Here is a 23641-nt window from a genome sequence, read left to right as displayed (position 1 = left end):
GTTTTCTCTCTAAATTGAACCTTACATTGTGAAGTACATAGAGCAAACAAACTGTATCCCCCCCAAAATACCTTAGAATCCTTTTTAAGTCTCTAACAGTAGATTTAATAAATACTGTTTGAAGCAAGATGATAGGGTTATACCGGCTGGGTTGGTTGAAGTACACGCAGGGCCACTGACTCAGGCTCTCCCAACTGCTTCCATTTTCTGAGAAAAATGTTAAAGATGCAACACATCAGAGCAGTGGTTCTTGAACTATTGAGGCCCCCCCACTGAATCATTACTCGAATCCAGGGTGCCCACTGAGTTATTATAAAGCCAGGGATTTCCCTGGCTTAAGACATTTCTATGATTTGGACCTCAAAACAATACTCAAAAATATAGGAACAAGTAATCACCAAATTCCCAACTATTCGAATCTTTTCTTTGATTCACAATCAAATATTGAAAAAGTTTTCAAATTGTCAGTTTTCCTTCTTTATTTGAACATACTTTATTAATTTGAATGTATTCATTTTTCATATTATTTAATTTGGTAAAAAACAGTCCCTGACCCACTGAGCAGGCGCAGCAGGCTCCAAGGGCTCCTCGGACCACAAGTTAAGCATCACTGCATAAGAGAACTAAATTGGGAGGGACAATATATATAAAGGAGTCACAAACCAGTATCGGCAAAATTAAAGCTAGTCGTCTAAGTTTCTTTCATGAAATAACAACTTTCCATCATTAAAACTGGTAAAATATGAATCTTATTGGAAGACTGGAGACTCCAATCATGCTAGTTTAAAGCTGCTTAATTGCAGAATCATGCACAATCGGTTTGCAGTAGAGAGTTTATAAAATGGAGGCCGACAACCAATTAGCTGCTTTGAGAATGTACTCTTATTGCAAAATCTTAGAAAGCCATGGCCCGCCTTAAAAGAATGACCCCTGAAACAGGTTACATCAATTGCAGATGGTTGCATGGACCACATAATGCATCTGGAAAGAGTAGCAGAGGATACAGGACAATGACTTTTCCTAAAGCAAATAAGGATTTGCGATTCAAGTGTCCAGAGACCCGATGCTCAAGCTTTCTACTCTTTAGGACATCGAGCTACACAGAGATTTGGATGCTTGGGAAAGGCAGGATAATCCACTGGTGTTAAAAAATGTTTTTCACAGCTAGAAAGTGAGAAAAGAACTCCAGGAGAACATTGTCTAGCGAGAAAGATCCAAAGCATTGCTATCTGAAACGCAATAGAATGGTCAATTTTGCCGATCGACCCATCAGAGAGAAATTGGGATTCTCAGCCAAGCATTTAACACAATAAAGACTACAGTACCATATCATAACATTTGATATTTTGCTAAAGGAGTTCTACTTATCTTTATTCTTTTCATAATAGTCAAATGAATGGATACTTCCCTACGGGCTTCCCATCGATAAAGCCTGCTGTACACAATGGTCGATCTATGTGTGATCACCATTCTGTAAGACTCTAGGCAGCCTAAGATATTTACAATAGTGACAGAGGTACAGCATTTAAAAGAGATGGTCAGTTTGACTGAATTGCAACTCGTCATTGTAATCTGTAACATTTTAATACCAACATGTGATGGTGTTAAGCGAATTCGCTCCTAGCTTCGATGAGATATAGACTTGCTTTTATGCTACCCTGAGTCCCATAAATAGGTTTTATATTCTAATACTCATGATGTAATACATCTTAGTACACTGCAAATCATTCACAAGTCACAAGAGCCGACCATTGTTCATTTTCACCTAGGGAATTCAACTGAACAATTAGTGCGAGCAATGGTTATAAGCTTCCCCTTAGCGGCCATTAAATGTGCCCGGTCACTACATGAGACAACACACTGCCTTTGTCAGAAGGTGAAATGTGCTCTGCTGCGTTGAAATGTGTAGGCTTAAAGAAAGGAAGGATGTAAACTGGATACAATGAGCACTAGTACACCGTAAGTTGTTATTCCAAAATAAGAAGATGGACGAGAGGAACAGTGAAACATCATAATGTCACTTTAGAGCACACATTTTAAAGAGATAGGCATTATAAATGTAGAATATACTTTCAAACGTTTTTTTTTTTTACATTTTGTATTCTGACCGGCAATTACATATCTTGCATTATTGTATACAGTCATGTACAATACATAGTTGGTAATTAAGACTATTCCATAGGGAGATACACAATCCTGTGTTCTGGACATCGCACAGCAGTTTACATTGCATTGGTACCAACAGTATTATTGTGCCGCACTCCTTCCCATACACCCGCCAGCCTTCGACCTCCACAAAAGTCAAGTTTTTCCCCACCTTAATGCTTCTTGTCTGTGTGTAGAAAAGTTGGCACCCACTCCGCACATTCAGTCTGAAGTGTCTTGTAAATATTTCGTCAGTGGCTCCCAAAAGTCTCTAGGTCTGGACGTTTCTGGTAATTCGTCAGCATAGGACTCTAGTGTCGTTTTACAGTATGTCATGTCTGTGATCCAGTCTTTTAGCCTGGGTGGTCTCTTACTACCCCATCGTATTGCTACTCTGCGTTTCGCTACGAGCAGCACCACCGCCAAGAACTTTCTCCTCCTAGCATGTTTGAGCTTTTTAATTCCCTATAGGCACGTCATAGGTGTGTTTGTGATACGTTCTGCAAGCATGGTGTTTAATGCATTGATTACCGCTCGCCAGTAGGCCTGCAAGCCCGGGCAGGACCACGCCACATGCAAAAAATCTGCACCCTCTGTGTTGCATCGGTAGCAAGTGTCCATGTCCCTGAGTCTCAATTTGTGTAGTTTCGCAGGCGTCTAGTATACCTGATGTATGAACCTGAAGTGTATTATATGAAGGTTGCAGTTAGACGTAAGAAGTGTGAGTTGCGTGCAGCTGTACTGCCATTCCTGCTCATCGATCGATTTTCCCAGCGACCTCTCCCATCTGGTTTTTGCCGCCGTGCACTCCTCGGCCTGTTCATTTTGGGCTGTGGTGTAAAGCCGTGATACCAATTTTGTGCATGTTGGGGCCGACAGCAGCGTCTGCAGCGTCTCCAATTGCTCAGGTTCAGAAGGGAACGTGTCAAATAGCGCCTTCACAGCCGCCCGAAAGCGCAGAAATGCAAAACATTTTATCGGAGCCTGGTGTGTGCAAAGGGCGGGATCTGACCATTTGAGAAATGAGTTATGAGGGAACGCCTGGCCCATAGTCCGGAGACCCATGTCTTCCAGTAATTTCTGCATGTTGGGTTCCTGTGTCACTGTGAGGCTAGGATGATTAGCCGTCGGTAGAGCCCTCACAAACACCGGCAGTTTGTTTGCTCTGCACGCCAGCGCGTGCCACGCTCTCAAGGCGTTTTTTGCTGTGTGTATCGTGTCAGTTGGTGTATAACTTACGGGTTTGGCTAGTAACGCCATTAGCGGCGTGGGGAATATGCTGTCACGTTCCACCGCTACATGTGGTATGAATGTGTGGGGCCTTGTCCATAGTGTGCGTGTTGTGCTTGTGCACAAATATAATATAGTTGCAGATCTGGTGCCTCAAAGCCAACCAGGTGGTATGATTGGGTGAGAGCTTTCCAACGCACCCTGGCCTGCTTTCCAGCACATGTCAGTCTCTGAAGCACAGAACGTAGTTTATCAAAAAAAGGCGTTTGCCAGCCAAATGGCGACATTCCAGAACAAGTACAGGAACCTAGGTAGTATTATCATCTTCTGAAGGGCTATTCTGTCTGCCATGGAGAGGGGCATTTATCCATCTTTCCACCTGTTCTTCTAACCTAGTCATCGCCTTTCGATAGTTTTCCCGTACAACTATCTCCGGGTCCCTGTGGATCCATATCCCCAGGTATTTGACCGGGTCAGTGCTCCATTTTAAGGGGTAGTCCCACTCCGGTTTCTCTGTAACTGTGGTGAGTGGGATCACCACCGATTTGTCCCAATTAATTTTGAGTCCTGCATACAGTTCATATTGAACGTACTCTATTATGCGCAGATTCAGATTCCTGTCCGGATGTGTGGCATAGAGGACCATATCATCTGCATATAATGATATGCCGATTGGTCGGAGGCTGAATGGTAAAGCCATGTCAAAGTGTTTTTGTCGAATTTTGCAGGCCAGTGGCTCGAGTATCATTGCAAAGAGCATGGATGATAGAGGGCACCCCTGCCTCATGCCTCTTGTGATTAGTATAGGCTCGGAGGTTAGGCCATTTATGCGTATTCGTGCCTTTGGGTTTGTGTATAATAGGGAAATCCACTGCAAAAAAGGTTCAGGGAACTCCATTTTGCGCAAGGTAACAAACATGAATTTCCACTCCACGGAATCAAACGCCTTAGTGGCGTCTAATAGGGCCGCTGCCACTGGCACCTCTGGGTCCAGTTGATGATAAAGGGAAAATATTGTACATAAATGCTGAGCAGTGGACCGCGTCGGCATGAAGCCTGCCTGGTCCGGCAATATTAGGTTGCAGAGGAGAGGCTGTATCCTATTCGCAATTATTTTTGCCGGAATCTTCGCATCAATATTTATTAAGGATAAGGGCCTATAGGATTCACACCTCTGAGGGTCTTTGTCCGGTTTCGGTAGAGCCACTAGTAGCGCTTCTTTGAGAGAGGACGGTAGTCTGCCTTCCTCATACGCTTTCTCGATCATTTCTGCAAAGTGGGGTACTAGTACATCCCTATATTCCTTATAAAACTCACCTGGGAGCCCGTCTAGGCAAGGTGCCTTATCATTAGGCAGTGAATTAAATGCCTCTACTATTTCGTCTTTGGAGATTGGTAGACAGGAATATTGTCTGTGATTGTCGGATAGCCATGCAATGCCTATGTCGTCTAGGTAGTGCCATATGTCTGGATTGGAGGGTGTGTCACGGGCCGTGTATAGTTGTGCATAGAATTCAGTAAAGCTGTCCAGTATGGACAGTGTATCATACACGGAAGTGTTCTGAGCAGTCTTTATTTCAGTAATGTACATCATAGTTTGGGCAGGCTTGATTTTAGAAGATAATGCCCTCCCTGGCCTGCCACCCTCGCCATAATTTCACGCTATGTATCTACGTGAAAGGTACTTGACTTCGTCTGCAGCAAATTCGTCATACCTATCAATGTGTTGCCTTATCTCAGCTAGTATAGAATCAGAAGGGCTCTCTTCAAACCTACGTTCCAGAGTCTTAATGTCACCTTCAATTTTCTCTAATTGCCCTGTATGTCCCTCAATATACCCGTGTGGGTGCCTATGCAATATCCAAGTATAGTGACTTTAAATGCTTCCCACAAGGTTTTTCTACTCTGGACAGAGCCCTTGTTATCCTCGAAAAAGCTAAAAAGGGCTTTTCTCAAACCCTCCCTGCAGTGCCGTATGTCTCAATTTCCACGTAAATTGCCTTGGTGTGTGTGTCGGTATTTCTAATTTGAGTAAGACCGGTGCATGGTCTGACAGTGTCTTAGGCGTGTGTGTCACTTCCGTGACCCAAGGGTGGGCGTTACTAGCCAGTAGTCAAGTCTGGACCAGGTGAGGTGCGTAGATGAAAAGCATGTGCCCTCCAATTTATCAGGGTTCCTTTGCTTCCACACTTCCATTAAGTTCCATTCAGCCATTCTGTCTCGCAATATCTTGGATGAGCGTTTTCCATACCTATCCAGTCCGGTGGACCTATCCAATGAGGAGTCTAAGCAGGTATTAAAGTCTCCATCCCAGAGTATGGTTCCTGGTTGCTTCTCTTTCAGAGTCAACCAGAGTTTAGCATAGAAGGAGGGGCCGTCTATGTTTGGTCGGTACACATTCACTATAGTTAGTACAGTGCCCCCGTAATTGCCCTGTAGTATCACATAGCGTCCTTGGTCATCCCGTATTGACTTCAGGTGTGTGAAGGGTACTGTGCTTTTCACCCATATCAAGACTCCTCTCGCGTAGGACGAAAAGGAGGATGCCAGGCGAGGCTAAGCCCACCTTGTTCTAATATATTGTTCCCTCGTGTCAATGAGATGTGTCTCCTGCAGGCAGGCTACATCGACTTTGTGTCTGTCTAGATACGCCAAGACCATGCGTATTTTCTGCGGGTTGTGTAGCCCCTTACGTTCCATGGAAGGAAGTTTATTGGTCTACAATCCTTAAGGGAACCTCCCATCTTGTCTGTCATAGTCAAATGTCAGCCCCCTGTGTGTGTGCTGTCAAAGATGCCAGTCACAGGTGTGTCAATTTTTTGCGTGCCAGTCAGATTTTCCTCTTTCCCCCACCCAACCACCCCAAACCTAGTGGAGACAACCCTGACAATGATCAACATCCTATCCCAAAACCAAATTAACAGAAAAGAACAAGAAATTAGCATAGTACAACAAATCTGTGCGGCTCACGCGTGGGGGCAGAGCCACCAACCCGTTTCCTGTAACCTCGGTTACATGGGTCTGAGCCCTCTTCATCGTGGTATCAGCTCACCCATCCACATTACATATAATCCTATATTTGAGGCCGCTAGGTAACAAAGCTGAACAGTACACCCTTATTAAGGATCTAGCCCACCAAAGTTACCGACAGTAAACGTGTCTGGCAAAATAGTTAGCAAATGTCCACTTATCTGGGAGCGCTGTCTGTTATGTTCCTGTGTGGTAAGCACTAGTGTCTATTGACTGCCAATATTTCAAGCCTCTGCCATTTTCACAGTCCCTCTGCGGTTCTACTCAGCCTTAGTCTATTCCACGTCAGACATTGCGGGTTGTTCTCCCTGTTCGCTTCTTGGTGATCTTCTCCTCACACTCTGTTTCCCTTTTTGCTTCAGGTATTTCTGCACCTCCTCTACTTCATTAAAGATCCGTATTTTCCCCTCGGCGGTGATCTAGAGCCCGAAGTTTCTGTTTTACGTCCATGAACTTTTTCTGCGCTTCTTGTACTGCAGCAGTAAAGTCAGGATACAGTGAGATGTTCATCCCCTCGTGAGTCAGTGTGCCTAGTTCCCTGGCTTTCCGTAGCTCCGCATCACGGTCTCTGTAGTTTAGTATCTTAGCTATGATGGGCCTCGGCCTGGATCCGGCGGGTGGTTTGGGTGCCAGTGTCCTATGCGCTCTTTCCACAATGAACACCTCCGAGAAAGTGTCCCGTCCCAGCATGGTGATTAACAGTTTCTCAACATAGTGTTCCATTGGGCCGGTGTTCGTAGTCTCAGAAACACCCATCAGGCGGATGTTGCTCCTCCTGGATCTGGCTTCCAAATTCTGCGTCTTGGACGCCATAGCCACCAGCTGCTTCTCTATTTTTGTTTGTTTCGCCTCCATGTGTACCTGTGAGTCTTCGGCCTCTGATATTCGCCTTTCCGCCATATCCAGGCGTTCTGTGTGCTTGTCTAAGCGTTCTGACATTCTATCCACCCTGTAAGTAAGGGAGTCGATTTTCCCGTCTATATTCGTGAATGAGGTCTGAATAGTATGGATCATCGTTTGTATGGCGTCATTTGTAATCGGTCCCGCCTCTGACGGCGTGAGAGGGATCGGGGCCTGTATCTCCGTGGCATTATCCTGTTGTTTCCTGGTCTGATCAAAAGTTATCTTCGGCTGGTTGCGGTCTGGTTTCCCCAGGGCTCTACCGTTATTTAAAAGAGCCCAGCAATTTAGAGCTTATCGAGTTTGCGCGCTGGCCAGGCTCGACATTGGATGAGGGTCAGTGCAGCAACGTTCCCGTCGCGATCAACGTAAGGGTGTCAAAAGGCTGCCGTGCCTTGTTTCTCTGTTTTAGCGCCTGATCGATACTGTCCGTCCCGCTGCTCCCAGCTGTGGGTTAGGATTGCCCTAGTGCTCCGCTCCCAAGTGGCCACCAATGATCCACAGTGGGGGCCGTCTCCGATCCAGTGTGCCCCCAGGCCCAGGCTCCAGTTGAGTACTGTTGGAGCGACGGGTCACTGGCTCCTTAGGTTAGTACCGCGCCAGCCGTAGCAAAAATGCTCTTCACTTCAATATGGTCGCAGTATGGATGTGTCCCGCATGCTTTCGCCTCAGGATCTGCGCCCTGTCCAGGTTTTAGGGCCTCTTCGCTCCACGACACGCCGGCTATTTTATCAGGGAGCAAATCGGGCTGCGGTCCGTTGGGGGTTGGTCCAGGTCTGATTCCGCCCGCCTCTGAGTTGTAGTATGCAACTGGGGGGTCCTGTTTTCAGGGCCTGGTTTCGAGTTCCGGGCCTTGCTTCACGGTCTTCTTTGGGGCCCTTTTTGGCTGCTGTGCGACCCCCACCTCTCCGAGGCAGTGCCCAGCGCGGCACGACACAGCCCCAGCGTTTTCTGTGTGCACCTCGGCCCAGAGCAGCTCAGCCCGGCTCCACAAGCACCTCCGGTGGGACTCACCAGGTCGTGCGGCCGCCGTATGTGAGCCGCGTCGTGGGTCACTGTTGACGCGAGGTCGGGGTTCCGGTCCGGCGCTTCCGTCATCAGGCCCAGGACGTCCAATCTGGTTTTCAGGTTTCGGGACCTCAATCGTCCTCCCGTTTTCTGCCTCCACTGTCCCGATGTTACCAGCAGCCCTCGGCGCGTGTCTAAGCGCGTTCGGCTGGAAAAAAAGGATGGTTTTGAAAGGATTGCTGGGGCTCAGGCGAGGAGCTCGCTTAAACAGCGGCCATCTCGCTTCACGGCTAGCTCCGCCCCCCCAGAATATACTTTCAAAATTAAAGCACTTCTCTACAGAAGTCACAGAGCGTAATTTTGCAGTTAATTTTTTTTCTACAAGTAACTTTGTAATTGTCAAAGACAGCAGCTAATAAGGTGAGTTTCTATAAGCAGTTAATATGGTAAATTAGTATAAGCAGCTAACAAGGTGAGTTACTATAAGCAGGTAATTTATTATACTTTCCAGCCGCATCCTGGAACAGACTGATAGCACAGTATTGTATGTTACTAGGCCTGGGCGGAGTTCTCCTATGCGGAACTCTGCGAAGTGCCGAAAAAACTCTGCCACACTCTGAGGATTTCTGAAAATGCGAAGTGCGGTAAGTCGCTCTGCTCATGCCCGATTTTTAGCTCCAAGACATTGCACTGCACAATAACATCAGTGCGAACTGCACCATGAGAATCGTAAGAGGGCGCTGTTTTTTTCAGCCACTTGAGTAGATGTTCTACTCACACAGCAGCTTCCTTAACATGAGCGGTAGCGACCTGCCACGACTGATTGCGTTGAGAAATCTCGACTGGAGGAGGCCAGCCATATGATACTTCTCACTCTCGCTCGCCAAACTTAACATTGACGAGCCGCGCAAGAGGGAAAACTCAGCCCTGTGCGGCTTTGTGTAGTTTTTCAGAACTCTACGATCCATGGGTAAAGCTCAGTGAACGCTGCCGACGAGGTGGAATTTGTCACCCACCCCTATATGTTACAAGAAAAGAGCAACAGGGGCAGCGAGCAAACCTGAGAAAAAGAATTGGAAAATGTTTGCCAGTGTAAAATAATATTCACTTTGAGGTAGAGGGAGAGCTGATATTCTCAACATTGCGTGTCAACACCTGAGATGTTTGTGAAAGATCTTTAGTTACAAGAAGGCATCACTACAGTCCCCATATCCTTCTTTATGCAGTAGCTTTGTCTCTTAACAATTGTGGCAAACAGGATTGCCGATAGAAGGTGGACACTAGGACAAACCAGTCGGCAGTAAACAGATAGGATCACAGGTAGAAGGTGGACAGCATTACTAGTAGCACGTCTCGCTTCATGAACACAGGAGAGAAGGTAGTACCATATCAGGCAAAGAACCTATTCTCACTCAGAAAGCAGGCACACTGGTGAGAATGGTGCACTCTGTTATCACTTGTGTCAGACTCCTGCTGAAAGCTGTCATGCTGTCAAGATAGGAGCCCTCTATTGCCAAATAAACTAGGCTCCTTGTTGACATCGCAAATTATCTTCATAGTTTAGGGAACAAATCTCATTTAACATCTCTTTCTACAGAATCCGCAGTGAAATACCATGAACTAAAAGACATTATTTTGCTTTATTACATTTAAAAAGACATAGATTTCTTATTAATATGTAAAATCGAATCATCATTGTGTACATTGCATAGCATCGTGATTGCTTTTTACTGTATCATATTTTAGTTCATGTTAATTTGAACGTAAGGTGGGTTTGATCCTGGTACACGCCTCTATAGTGTGTTTTTAAAGGCTCTTGGATGACCATGCATGGGCCGTGGTCGGATGTTTGGTTGTGCTTTATTAGTAGAGATTTAAAAGTGTCTGTATTCAAATTCTTTATGCCACTAATGGCAGTAACAGCCACTTATTCCTAAATATGTAGAGTTGAGTTTAAAAATGGTCCTGTTAACGTAAAGGAAAGTAAGTCTGATCCTGGTACAGACCCCTGTAGTGTGTTATTTTTAAGGATGAGTGTACTGAAGACCAGTTATGTGTCTTATTCCTCACTGACTGGGTCGTTGTGATGGTGGTCGATGGCAGGAAGAACTTCCTGAACTCAGCACTTCGCTAAAATGAACTCAGTGCAAGGCATTAGTTTCTACCATCTTCGGCTACTGAAGATTTGACCTTTCCTTTAATTTGATTTGCATATTATATTGGCTATGCAAGCCTAGTCTATGAGAACACTGCGGATTGGATGACTCCAGCAACACAAAAGAGCACTTCAGATTATTTAGAATGCTGCGGTCTATCTTATTTGTGGTCTGAGGAAGCCCCAGCTGCATAATAAAGTTTATTGTTTGCACACGAGGCAGCACTTAATATGTAAGTCCATTCAAACACTGGCAGAGCTCATAAATTGAGGGTTCCTCTTTGCATGTAAACACAAGCCTGAATATCATTTGTGTCAAGACTCAGTATCGTTTGTGCTCATTCTCTTCTGAATCCCGATTTCTTTTCCAGTGCCAAGGATCCAGAAATGTGTAGTAGGGAGTCGATAGTTCTGGATTCTAGCTCTTCAGATTTGGAATTCTTTACTGCTCAAGATGCAATCTCTCCCTAGCTGGCAAGCTTTCAGAAACCAAATGAGAACTAAACTTTTCAACAGCCCTTTCTCCTATCAATAATTTTGCTATCATGCACCAGTTCTGTTCTTTCACCAGTTCGGATTTGGATGAGTGATTCTCTGTAAAAAAGATACTCTTGAAATTCTAATTGTGAATCATTTACATAGTGGTAAGCCAGCAAATCTCTCAAGGATCCAGCTCGATGTTGTACACCTTTGGGGAAGTGCCACTATGGCTCGTGCATTAGAAGATGCATGTGATGATGGAAATGAGCATCACTTCTCCTGCATCATGGGTGGGAAGACATATATTGGGCACTGCCACAGGGTTCCTCCTTGAGTCCCATCCTCTTCAATGTCTACATTGCTCCACTGGCCTCCATCGTATGGTCCTGCGACTTCAGCATTATCTCAAGTGCAGATGACATGCAACTCATACTCGCCCTCTCAGAAGAAACATCGATCACACAATCACCCTTCCTTATGTGCATTTCCAACATAGCATAATAGATGAAAAGAAGCTGCCTCAAGCTACATGCTGACAAATCTGAAGTGGTACTGTCCGGCAAGTACATCTCTCTCTGGACCCTGGCCAGGTAACCCAGCACCAGAGGCCCTACATCCATTCCAACTACAACACCAGGAAATTGGTATCATAATCGATAGCCAAATCTCCATGACCAGCCAAGACCGCACAGTAGCAGCTCCATGCTTCCACACTGTCAAGATGCTCAGAAAAATATTCAAACGGATCTCACTAGACAGCAGCAGGAGTGTCAGATAGCATTCTTCACCAGTGGACTAGACTACGGCAATACCCCCTATGCAGGTACAACCACCAAGTTCACCAACAAATATCAAGCGGTTCAAAATACAGCAGCAGACTCATACTCAATCTCTATCCATGGACACACATCACCCTCACTGACTCCCCATCTAGAAGTGCACCACGTTCAATCCTCCCACATTCACCTACAAAGGCACTCCACATCTTAGTCCTTGCGTAGCTCAAGGACCACATTCACTTCCATACCCATAATAGGCAACTCAGATGGACTGGACGACTCCGCAACCAAATCCTGCATCACCTCACTACCAGATATGTCTTCTCCCAATCGCCCCCAAGACCAGAAGGAACTCCCCCTCCCCATCAGAGCCTGTTTTTTCTCAATTAGTGATCAGGGTGTCTTGCAAATCCAGTTGGCATAACAACCATAACTGAACGCATCAAGCCTGAGAGTTGCAGCTCATATTTTCACACTTTCACTTCTCCTGCTTTTGGACACTGTTCTCTAGATGCAGCCACAGAACCAGCAATGTTCCGCAAAATGACGTAACACCCGAACCAGCTATGAATTTCCACCAGTATGTGCTTGTTAAATTAGTTTTAGTGTGCTGGGCTTAAAGGGTTATTAACTTAGCAGCGCTAACGGGGCGGGGAGGCCGCGCGGCGGCCGCATGCTGGTGACAGAACCGCTCCGTCACCAGCCGCGGTTGAGCTGTGCTGGTGACGGAGCGGTTCCGTCATGACCCGCCCCGCTCAATACAACTGCCGCGCAGGCGCGAAATCAGCGCCGAGCAGGTGCGGCGCCGGGCCATGACGGAACCGCTCCGTCATCAGCACAGCCCAACCGTAGCTGATGACGGAGCGGTTCCGTCATCAGCAGGGGAGGGGTTAAAGAAATTAACAATCGCTGAGAACAGACACTTTTATAATTTTACAAATATCAGTTTTTTCTTCTTTCCTTCTAATCCAGTCTTTCATAACCTACTTTTTATAATCTGGTATTCGAAGATTCCATATAATTGTAATTTTATTATTTTGAATAAGTCCTTCATCTCAAAAGAACTGCAATTTTTTAATCTTGAGTATGTCCACAGACAGGATGTTGATGGCCTTAAATGTTTGTGTATTTGCTGCACCTCTAGGATTACTTCTATGCGCGTTTCATTAAGGTGTGTTTTTGCTTATGGTATTCAAAGGATTATAGGGGTGATAATCAGAAAAAGGTCTTCACTTATTCAATGTACTTGAATGTTTTTCCCTTGGGTGTGTTTGCTGAAGGCTTTTGTAGTAGTGATGACTAACTAAAGCTCTTCACACATTCACTGCACTTGAATAGTTTTTCCAGTGTGCATACACTGGTGCTTAGTAGGTGTGAAAATCATCAAAAGCTCTTCAAGCATTGGCTGTACTTGAGTGGGTTTTCCTCTGTGTGTATACACTGATGTCTTTGTAGGTTTGATAGTTGACAAAAGGCCCTCTCACATTGACTGCACTTGTCTTTTCCTCTGAATGTGTTTGCTGATGAGTCATTAATGTAGAAGATTTACTAAAACTACGTCCACATTCACTGCACTGATATGGTCTTTCCCCAGTATGAGTTCTCTGATGCTGTTTTAGGTGTGCCGATTGACTAAAGCTCTTCTCACATTCACTGCATTTGAATGGCTTTTCCCCGGTGTGTGTTCGCTGATGATATCTTAATGTTGATAAGTTACTGAAACTACTTCCACATTCACTGCACTGATATGGTTTTTCCCCAGTGTGAGTTCTCTGATGCTGTTTTAGGTTTGCCGATTGACTAAAACTTTTCTCACATTCATTGCACTTGAATGGCTTCTCCCCTGTGTGTGTTCGCTGATGGCTTTGCAGGTATGATAACCGACGAAAGCACTTCACACATTCACTGCACTTGTATGGCTTTTCCCCTGTGTGTGTTCTCTGATGAATACTGAGATATGAGGAGTTCCTAAAACGGCTTCCGCATTCATTGCAATGGTATGGTTTTTCCTCTGTGTGTGTTCGCATATGATTTATTAATGTTGTAGATTCTCTAAAACTACAACCACAATTAGTGCATTTAAATGGTTTTTCCTCTGTGTGTGTTCGCTGATGAATCCTGAGTTTTGCCGATTCAGTAAAACTTCTTCCACATTCACTGCAATGATATGGTTTTTCCCCCGTGTGTTTCCGTTGATGGTTTTGTAAGTGTGATAACTGACTAAAGCTCTTCAAACATTCATTGCATATGAAAGGTTTTTCTCCTGTGTGTATTCGCTGATGTTTCCTTAATGTTGATGATTGACTAAAACTACTTCCACATTCATTGCAGTGATATGGCTTTTCCCCGGTGTGTGTTCTCTGATGCTGTTTTAGGGTTGATAACCTACTAAAACTCTTCTCACATTCATTGCACTTGAGTGGTTTTTCCCCCGTGTGCATTCTCTGATGAATCCTTAGCTTTGAGGAGTCAATAAAACTACTTACACATTCTTTGCAATGGTAAGATTTTTCCCTTGCGTGTTTTTGTAAATGTCTTTGCAGGCCTGATAATTGAATGAAGCTCTTCACATATTCACTGCAGTTGAATGATTTTTCATCTGTGTGCGTTTGCTGACAGCACTTTAGTAGTGATGACAAGCTAAAGCTTTCGCTGCATGTGTATGATTTTTCTTTCTTTGGGTCAGGTATATATTTTTCTTCATCCTATTTCTGCTTTTCCGGATGGGCCAACATGGTTGATAAAGCACTTGCGTTAGTCTCACATTCCTTGCAAGTGTGTGATATTTCAGAAATTGTCTTTCTGATTTAACAAAGTACAATTATCACTAAATGCCCTTCTTAGTGGGCGATTGTGTCTTTAGATTCAATAATGGTGTTGCGTGCTTGTGGATACAGATTAATCATCCTACTGGTCACAACAAATTGGGGAAAAGTTTGTATTGTAGATAGCCGAACTTGTCTTTTGTTCACCCTTCAGTTGTCTGGCTCCACTCCATTGTGCTCTTCTCTGGTTGATGTTGTTTAGTTAGAAAGGGTTTGCAGTATACCTACAGAACTGAAAGCATTGATGTAACCACATCCTACAGATCCCATGATAAAATGCTGTTATTGGACTTGTTTATACAGGAGGTAGTTTGCCTTAATTCTCTAAAGTTCTTTTCTTCGTCTTGTTGCATGGAGGTGCACAGCTCCGACTCTTACATCTACTGTACTGCCCTTGACTGCTTCTTCCAGGATCTTTCAGTTTATGCTCGGGGTCCTCTGTCTCGGACGTGAAGGCTTTCTTTAATATTGGAGCTTATTTACTATGACTGTTTTTGCAGATTTACAGCATTCTCTTCTTTATTCATAAACATTTTGTGCATTCAAGGTTTTTTTTCTGTTGAATGTAAAAAAAATTAAAATTACTACATGGAAAGATAATGGAATTTGCGTGCACAATATTTAACCGGCCATGAAAACATCTCTGCTATACCAGCTGTGTAACTTATCAAGGTTATTTCACTATAAGCAGATATTTCAATAAAAGTTCAGTTGAACATGTCACAACTTATTTATTTCAGAAAAGGTGTTGATTTACCAGTGTTCATAGAGTAAATTAGTAAAGAAAGAACACTTGCATAGCACTTGCATAAATGTTACAGCTCTATGTAGCTGCATATAGTCAAGATTAGTTTTAAACAAGAACAGCGCTTTGAGAAAGAGATGGACGGGAAGACGAAGGCAGCAGGATGCACCTAACAGTGTTGTGGCATTCATCCAACATTTTTGTACATGGAGCTGCCTGGCTTCATTGCCTGCCCCTACAATATGCTGTAGGGCATTGGTTTGTTGATTTTTTTTATTTTATGGTGTAACGTACCTGGTCTGGAAACTGATAATGCGGACCACTGAAGGTGAAAATGGTATTGATGAAATGATTTTGGTGAGCGGATAATCTATTTGAAGTTGAGCAATTGGTGACACCCAATGGTTGTGGAAGTCCAATGTGCAGATTAGTCGACACAAATAATACAAATGCATCCTTTCTGCTTAGCCAAGAATAACAGATAAATTAAGCAGCATGAATAAATACAAGCTGGCATCGTCAGAGTTGTCCAAGGTAAATGGTGTTGTCAGAAGAGCAGATAAACTGATGGTGCCACAGTGGAGGGTGAAGTTGATGGATTTGTTACATGAGGGACATGGTGCTCTAACGGTGCATGAATTTCACCAAGCAGCATACAGGGCCCAAGAAGTTTGCACTTTAGCTTTGCATCTAACTTTATGGCATTCTTACAATAGTTCTGGATAAGTTAATTTGTGACAGGTAGCACTAGTTTCCATGTTGCCTGTGAAAACTGATCAAACTACAAGAGATAAAGCAGATGATAAGCCACACGATGAGTGGCCAAAGGCAGCAGCTCTCAGACGCTGAACTCCATGAGCAACAGCAGCTTGAGGAAAGGTCAGACTTATTGTTTTCTTTAAAATGACTGATCTTTATACTCTAAACTCCATGTAATTCCTCCCAGTTCAATATCTGTTTGTTTCAGAAATATTTTATTGATTTTGATAAGAAAGGCCCATGTTCTCCATAAGAACGGGCTTAATTCCCCAGGATGTATTGCTAATGCAATTAGGAGGGTATGCCTGGACGGTAACTAAGATGGTGGGTTGATGAGTCAGCCCCTTGTAATACCTTTGACAGAACTGGAGTACAGCTGCCAGGGCCATCTAAACATTAGTAGTTATGTACTGACTCAAAAGCATAATTTGCTGAAATGTGAATTGACAGTGTCCATTTCTGTAGAGGCAGCATAGTGGGGAAAGGATGATGTTGGGCCACTGATCCACTGATCCAGCAAACCCTCAGTAAAAAGTGGAGGCAGAGATGTATTTAGATACCTCTTTGATGGCCTACTGTGCGGATACAAAGGCCATATACAGAACAATTCAATTTCAAAACCTTTATTCGACAGCATTGTCATAAAAGCATTGACACCCTAACCTATACATCAGTAAATACTATTCTAAAATACAATCACATTTTAAAACACACATTAAATTCAAAACGCTGACGAATCATGACTAAAAGGAACGCATTTAATGCTAAAAACTCAAATTCACTAAGCATGATTAATTAAATAATTAGTCTACATAAAATCACGTTACATTTCCTCTAACTCCACTGGCTAAAGTGCGAGTGCGAATGATCCATGCCCATCCCAGATATTTTGCTACTGCAATTGCTAAAGGAGGGGAGCTGTTTGATCCCAAAATTCTAAGTGCTTCCTGGCACCTTCGTGTCCCTAAATTCTGACATGCTGGTTTTAACCACCTCCTTCTTGGAGAAGCATAAAGAGGGCAGGCAAACAGAAAGTGCGAGATGTCCTCAACCAAGTCTTTGCAATGGTTGCATACATTAATATTACTAGGCGACCACTTTTGTGTGAAAGCGTTAGGGGCAAACTACCAGCTCTAAATTGAAAGTACAATTTTCCATCCATAGGTTTTGTAATAAAATCCCAGTATTGTTCACAAAATGGAGCAAATTTGATTTCCAAATACCGGGATGTTAACATGGAATGTGGGTTAGAGGTCAACACAGATTGCAAAGTCATATCCCAGTACATTTTTTTCACAATCTCCTTTGATGGGAAGGCAGTTGGGTCAGTGTTAGTCCATAGATGGTCTAGATGGAGTTTTGTTAATAGGTTCCGGATCTCGTTGAGCCATGTTATTGTATGGAACCGGAACATATACAGAACAGACCAGGGACTCGAGACGCGGCCAGGTAATTGAAAAATAACTGCTGAGATGCAAAGGAAAACAACAGCTTCAGGCCATAATCAGACTAATGGACAGTGGGGGGTTGTTAGAAAAACTGTGAAAACACCACACAAAAAGATCCTACATCAGCGTAAACAAATAAAGCCAAATGGAATAAATAAAGCATGACCAAAATGACGAAAATCTAATTAGTAGAACTGGAGATATTGAATGTTAACGTTTTTAGAGTAAATGGCGCCAAAAGAGTAAAGCACTAGCTGAAGCTATCTGGTCATGGCAGTTCGGGACACAGTAACATGCTCAGGCTGACCGCTATAGATTGTGTGTCGGCTACAGGGACCCAGTTATGCTTGCTGAACAGAGTCCCTTAAATCCACTTTGCGGAGCATTGTGTGGATCCGTGTCGAAGAGGAGTCGTGCAGCTAAGGAGGTGCATTGGTTTTGAGATGTGGCGTGCCTGCAGTGTGAGGTCTTCTTACATCGTCATCAATGGCGGCTTGCAATGTGAAGTCCAAGGCGGAGATGCGCTGCGCAGTTGGGGAGATGTTTCAGTTCAGAGGAGCTGTGGGGCTACAATGTGGAGTCCATCGCCGAGGCTGCTGTCGACGGGGGATGTGAAGGCCTGTGCAGGGGATGTGTCACACTGCGGCAGGTCCGATGCAGTCTCAGGCTTCGATGCAGTTCTTTTGCAGAGGTTCCAATCCATGTAGTGTGGTGATGGGTTGGCTGTGCTTGGGTTTGCGCTGCACAGTAGACATGTGTTGGTTCTTCTGGATCCACAGAGGCTAGCAGAGTACCTTAGACCCACTTCGAAGTGTCCAGGACTTGGGTGACACCACTTGGCAGGAAAGACTTGCAGATGGCATAGTTCAAGTGCAGATGCAAGGTTGTTGGAAGCCTGTTATGTCCCTGAGGCTTCAGTTCAGGAGGACAGCCAACCAGCCGTTGAAGTCACCTTGGGTTATGGGTTTTAGGGATGCAGGTTCAGTCCTTCTTACCCAGGCAAGAGGGCAACAATTCTGCACAGCAATACAGAAGTCCAGCAGAGAGGCAGCCATTCAGCAGCACAGCAATCTTTCTTCTAGGCACAGTATCCACAGGTCCAGAAGCATAATGAAGGGGTGGTTTCAGAGATTGTTCTTTTATACACAGTTATGCCTTTGAAGTGGGAAGAAGCTTCAAGAGGCTTGCCCTGTTATTCCTACCATGGCCCCAGTCTAAACTATAGGGAGTATGCTGACCTTTGTGTGGACACAGGATACAGCCTATTCAGGTGTAAGTGAGGCTGGGCCAAGCTGCTTCCTCCCATCCAGCTAGTGATGGCCCATCCAGTCACACGTTCACTCCCATTGTTTGTGACAGTCTAGGAGGAATACAGAAACCCCACTGCCTACTTCAACTAGTCATGTGACCAGAGACAGGTTGCAGGCACCAAATGGCTAGGGCAGGAAAATGCAAACTTTCTGTAAAGTGATATAGCTGTTCTGTTGGGTGTCGCAATTCCTTAGTGTGAAAAGGTGGTGTCTAGAATATATCACAAATGTATGCAGATCAATATATGGTCTCAAAAATTATTTAAACAATATACACAACATAGATGGAATGTGGCCCTATATTAAACCAATATTTAACACCCCCATTGTACAATCAATAAAAATCGAGACAACACACAGAATAACTATTAAATATATTGTATATTCCAAATCATATACTCAAATAATATACACAATTTTCTTCGTATATGGCTGTCACAGACACACAAATATCGAAAAATGTGACTGATGACACAACGTGCAAAAGTGCTTAATACAACACAACACAGAAAAATGCACATGAAACAAATAAAGAAATGCCTATCCTTATTGTGCAACTGGTTCAACAAACACCCTATCTCTTAATTTATTTCATTAGAAATGGTTGACCACGATCATGGACCAATAAGATAACGTTTCGTCCCTGGTGTGTTAGGGTATACAAATCACGGCAGGTCTTCCTCAGGACTAGTAAATTAACGACAGCCTGTACGGGGAAACAAAGCTTCACGCAAGACTGGTGTGTGTTATCCAATAAAATTAATTAAAAAACATAAGGAGGACTCCAAATTGACTCACCTAGCTGTAACCAGGTTATGTGGGAACAGGATTCCTCCAGGATAGGCTGGAGCCCACAGCAAGGCATCAACCAGTATGGAGACTGATATCTTCCAACTAGGGAAATTATTCTAAAAAGCAGAGATCCCTGAGGGATAAAATGTATTGTCATGAATACTTGGTTTATAATGCCCAAGGAAATGCGTCTGAGACATAGTGGAACAAGAAACGCTCACCGTTTGAGAGCGCAAGAAATCCGCTGTTGCCGATGTCTACTACATGGTAATTGTGCCTCCTTACAAGGTAGTGGCCCCACTGGCCCTCACTGGGACCTAATCTGAGTACCTTTAGGTCTCTGTAATCGTGATTTTAATAATGTTTTAAACAAAGTGGTGTTGTGCTCCTAATCAATAAAACACATAATATTCATTGAAATAGCCCTTCAGGCAGCTGACACGGAGCATTAGGCAGACCCCAATCTAGACACAGCACACGCTCTACACCTTAGACAACAGCAGCATAGAGCGCACCTGCATGAGCAGACAGCAATAAACATGGCGGCGACTAGGAATAAAATATACAATGTAGGAGATAAAGCCGGAAAATTGCTGGCGTGGTTAGACAAATGAGAAACGGGCACTAGGGGTATACAGCAGGTACGGAAGGCGGGGGGGTCCCTTGTGACAGACCCAGAAGATATAGTACACACGCTGGCTGACTATTTCCGGGAAGTCTATGCACCAACATCAGAGGTGACGGAGAAAGAAGTGGTGCAATTCTTACGGAATATAGACCTGCCGACACTGACGCAAGAAGAATCTCAGGAATTAGAGGCAGACTTAACGACCGATGAGTTACAGCTGGCGATTAGGTCGATACAATCAGGCAAAGCGTTGGGACCGAATGGTATCCCGATAGAATGGTATAAACGGGTAGCAGACACCGTGAGTCCGCCGTTATTGGTGATGTACAAAGAAAGCCTCGAAAAAGGCGAACTGCAGTCAGACCAATGTATAGCAACAAGAGTGGCAATCCCTAAGCCTGGAAAGCCGCCGTCTGAATGTACCTCCTATCGCTCTCTATTGCTGCTCAATGCCGAACCAAAGATCCTAGCTAAACTGTTGGCCAGAAGGTTAATGGCTCACTTACCACGCTTAATACACCCCGATCAATCGGGCTTTATGCCTAACAGGAATACGGCACTCAACCTTTGACACCTGCATGGAACGCTGGCAAAGGCTTCATCATTGTCGGAGCCGGCAGTGCTATTGTCCCTAGACGCGAAAATGGCCTTCGACATGGTAGATTGGAGGTATCTCTTTGCGGTCCTCCCACGTCTGGGGTTTGGGCCCACATTTTGTGCTTCGGTGCGACTCCTATATTCCAACCCCAGAGCGCGCGTGACAGCTAACGGGCACATGTCCAATGAGATACCGCTGGCAAGAGGGACGCGCCAGGGTTGCCCCTTGTCGCCGCTCCTGTTCGCGCTGGTCCTGGATCCCTTAGCGACGCTAATTAGGCACACAACACTACTGCGGGGTATTCAATGGAAGGAGGGGTGGGAGGATCGTCTGTCATTATATGCTGACAATATATTAGTGTATCTGACGGACGCGGAGTGCTCCATGCCGGCACTACTCCACATATGTAAAGACTTCGGGAACGTGTCGGGCTACACGATTAACTGGTCGAAATCAGTTCTCTACATACTGCAGGGGCCGCCTCCGCGCATTCCCACAGACTGTCCACTAGTAATCGCTAGTGATTCATTTAAATATCTGGGAATATACATTACCCAGGATACAGCAGGGGTTTTCTCCAAGAATCTGGCACCCCTGTTGGACCGACTGAGACGAGATGTGCTTCATTGGGCGTCTCTGCCTCAAACGCTACTGGGTAAAGCTGCTTTGTACAAAATGATGGCGCTGCCTAGATTTCTATATGCGTTAGAAAACACACCATTCTCAGTCCCGCCCTGATACTTCAAACAGATAGCGGCTCAGGTATCTGCATTGCTTTGGGGGCATCGCCCCGCACGCATAGCACAAATTAAGCTACATAAGAGTTGGTACGAGGGTGGGATCGCGCTCCCTAACATGCAGCTATACTATTGGGCGACGCACATTAAGGTCATTAACCAGTGGATACATGCACCTCAGGATGATCCGGCATTTAGGGCGGATAGAGCCCAACTGGGTGCGAACAATATGCTAGCGGCATTGTATAATAGGGACATGACACTTAAGCTAAAGGGCCCTACGAAACACACAGTTGCGTTATGGCACACTGCCCAGAAAAAGCTGGGATGGGGAGGGGTTATCACCAGGCTTACCCCGCTATGGGACACCAAGAAGCTGGGACAGCTACGAAAAAGTAAAGGTTTTGAGCAATGGGACACCATAGGCATCTCCACGGTGGGAGATCTTTGGGACAAGGGTACGGTTATACCGTTTCCAAAGCTGCAGCAACAGTATAGCCTGAGCTCCACAGAAATCTACAGATACACACATGTAAGGCATGCATTACTGGCGGTGATCCCACAGGATACTGACGTACCGAAGGCCGCCCCACTGGAGGATAGGCTACTCACTAACCACATGCAAAAGAGAGCTACGTCCTTCACATATAGAAAACTAATCAATAACCTACCAGACCCAACAATCCCATTGAGGGCCAGGTGGGGGGCAGAGGTGGGGGACATGGATGACACAGAGTGGCTGGAAGCTGCGGCATCGCCCAGGGAGGTGGGAATCTTTGCGAGGTTCCTGCTAGTAAAGCTCAAAATCCTACACAGAGTGTATTATACTAGGACCACACTACATAGAATACAGAGAGCTCAGCACCCATACTGCCTCAGAGGCTGCGGAGAGGAAGGGTCCTTTATTCATACATTATGGGACTGTGTAAAGATAGTGGATTACTGGCGGAGGGTTCTGCGTACAATGTAACAGGCACTCGGGGTGTCACTTCTACCAGAGCCACGGAGATGCTTACTTAACGTATGGGAGCCAAATGACCTCACATGCTATGGACAAACTTGGGCCATACTGGGATTCATAGTAGCAAAAAGAAACATTGCGCAGAAATGGGGTGCGGTGGATGCACCGTCTTTGGCATCCTGGAGTAGGGACATGGACATGATTATGGTAACCGAACGAACGTTGTACATCAATCGAAAGAGCCCCCGTAAATGGGCCAAAATCTGGGCGGCATGGAATACCTATCATGGGGAAATTTGTGAACCTATACCAGAATATGAGGATGATAGCTCAGATGAGGAATTGGATGGGCAGGTGTGGCCGAGCGGGACAGATGGTATAAATGGGACTGTTACACGCTATACACATTGTTACTGCCTCATATACGACAAGTTATTCGAAGATGTATGTTTTGCTTACACTATGTGATTCTCTACTTACTGTCATTACTGCTTGTATGCGTTTTGAAAACAATAAAAACTGTTTAAAAAAAACACGTAATATTCAATTCAATTCAGAGAATGCTTTATTCGATTTTAGCAAAGGTATAAAATCATAAAAGCAGCAATTAAAAATAATCCAATTCATACATAATCACCATTAAAATCAACATTATATACCAGCATTAAAAACTGTACTTCTGCATAATTAATAAACATTCCATACATAGATAGCACTTATCTCTAACCAGATTATGATTAAGAAATTATTACATTTCGTCTCTTCAAGATGCTCTTTAACAAACCGGTCATGATCATAATGCAGTATTCGCTATCCAGTTGTTGCAAAAAAATGTAGGCTGGGCGGTATTGCCACCATGCTCCCAGCTTCAAGTACCACTTAATCCACCTTAAGCGATCGTTAACATAGTAGTGACAAAATAAAACTACGCGGATGGTAGATTTCTGGGAGATATTACCGCAAGGGCAAAGCGCCAAATCCCTTGACCAGTCATTTTTCTTCAGGAAAGTTACCAGGCGATGAAATAAATCAAATCTAAACCTGGTCAGTATATATCTGTCAAAACCCTTCAGGCAAATACGCAGAGAGGGTTGAATCGTGTAACAAACCA

The 23641-nt window shown here is 44.6% G+C and overlaps 1 protein-coding gene across 1 annotated transcript; it reads right to left on the bottom strand.

The window, feature by feature from the left end:
* Window positions 1-12668: 12668 nt before the first annotated feature.
* LOC147668943 (uncharacterized) lies at window positions 12669-14540 on the bottom strand. Its single transcript, XM_086948331.1, has one exon. The coding sequence runs from the start codon at window positions 14166-14168 to the stop codon at window positions 13122-13124; it is 1047 nt and encodes a 348-aa protein (XP_086804457.1). The 5' UTR covers window positions 14169-14540; the 3' UTR covers window positions 12669-13121.
* Window positions 14541-23641: the final 9101 nt, after the last annotated feature.

Source organism: Lissotriton vulgaris, unplaced genomic scaffold, assembly GCF_964263255.1.
Source record: "Lissotriton vulgaris unplaced genomic scaffold, aLisVul1.2 SCAFFOLD_2060, whole genome shotgun sequence".
In the NCBI taxonomy this organism is placed as follows: Eukaryota; Metazoa; Chordata; class Amphibia; order Caudata; family Salamandridae; genus Lissotriton; species Lissotriton vulgaris.
Note: the sequence above shows the minus strand (reverse complement) of the source record. Positions and strands in the feature narration are given on the sequence as shown.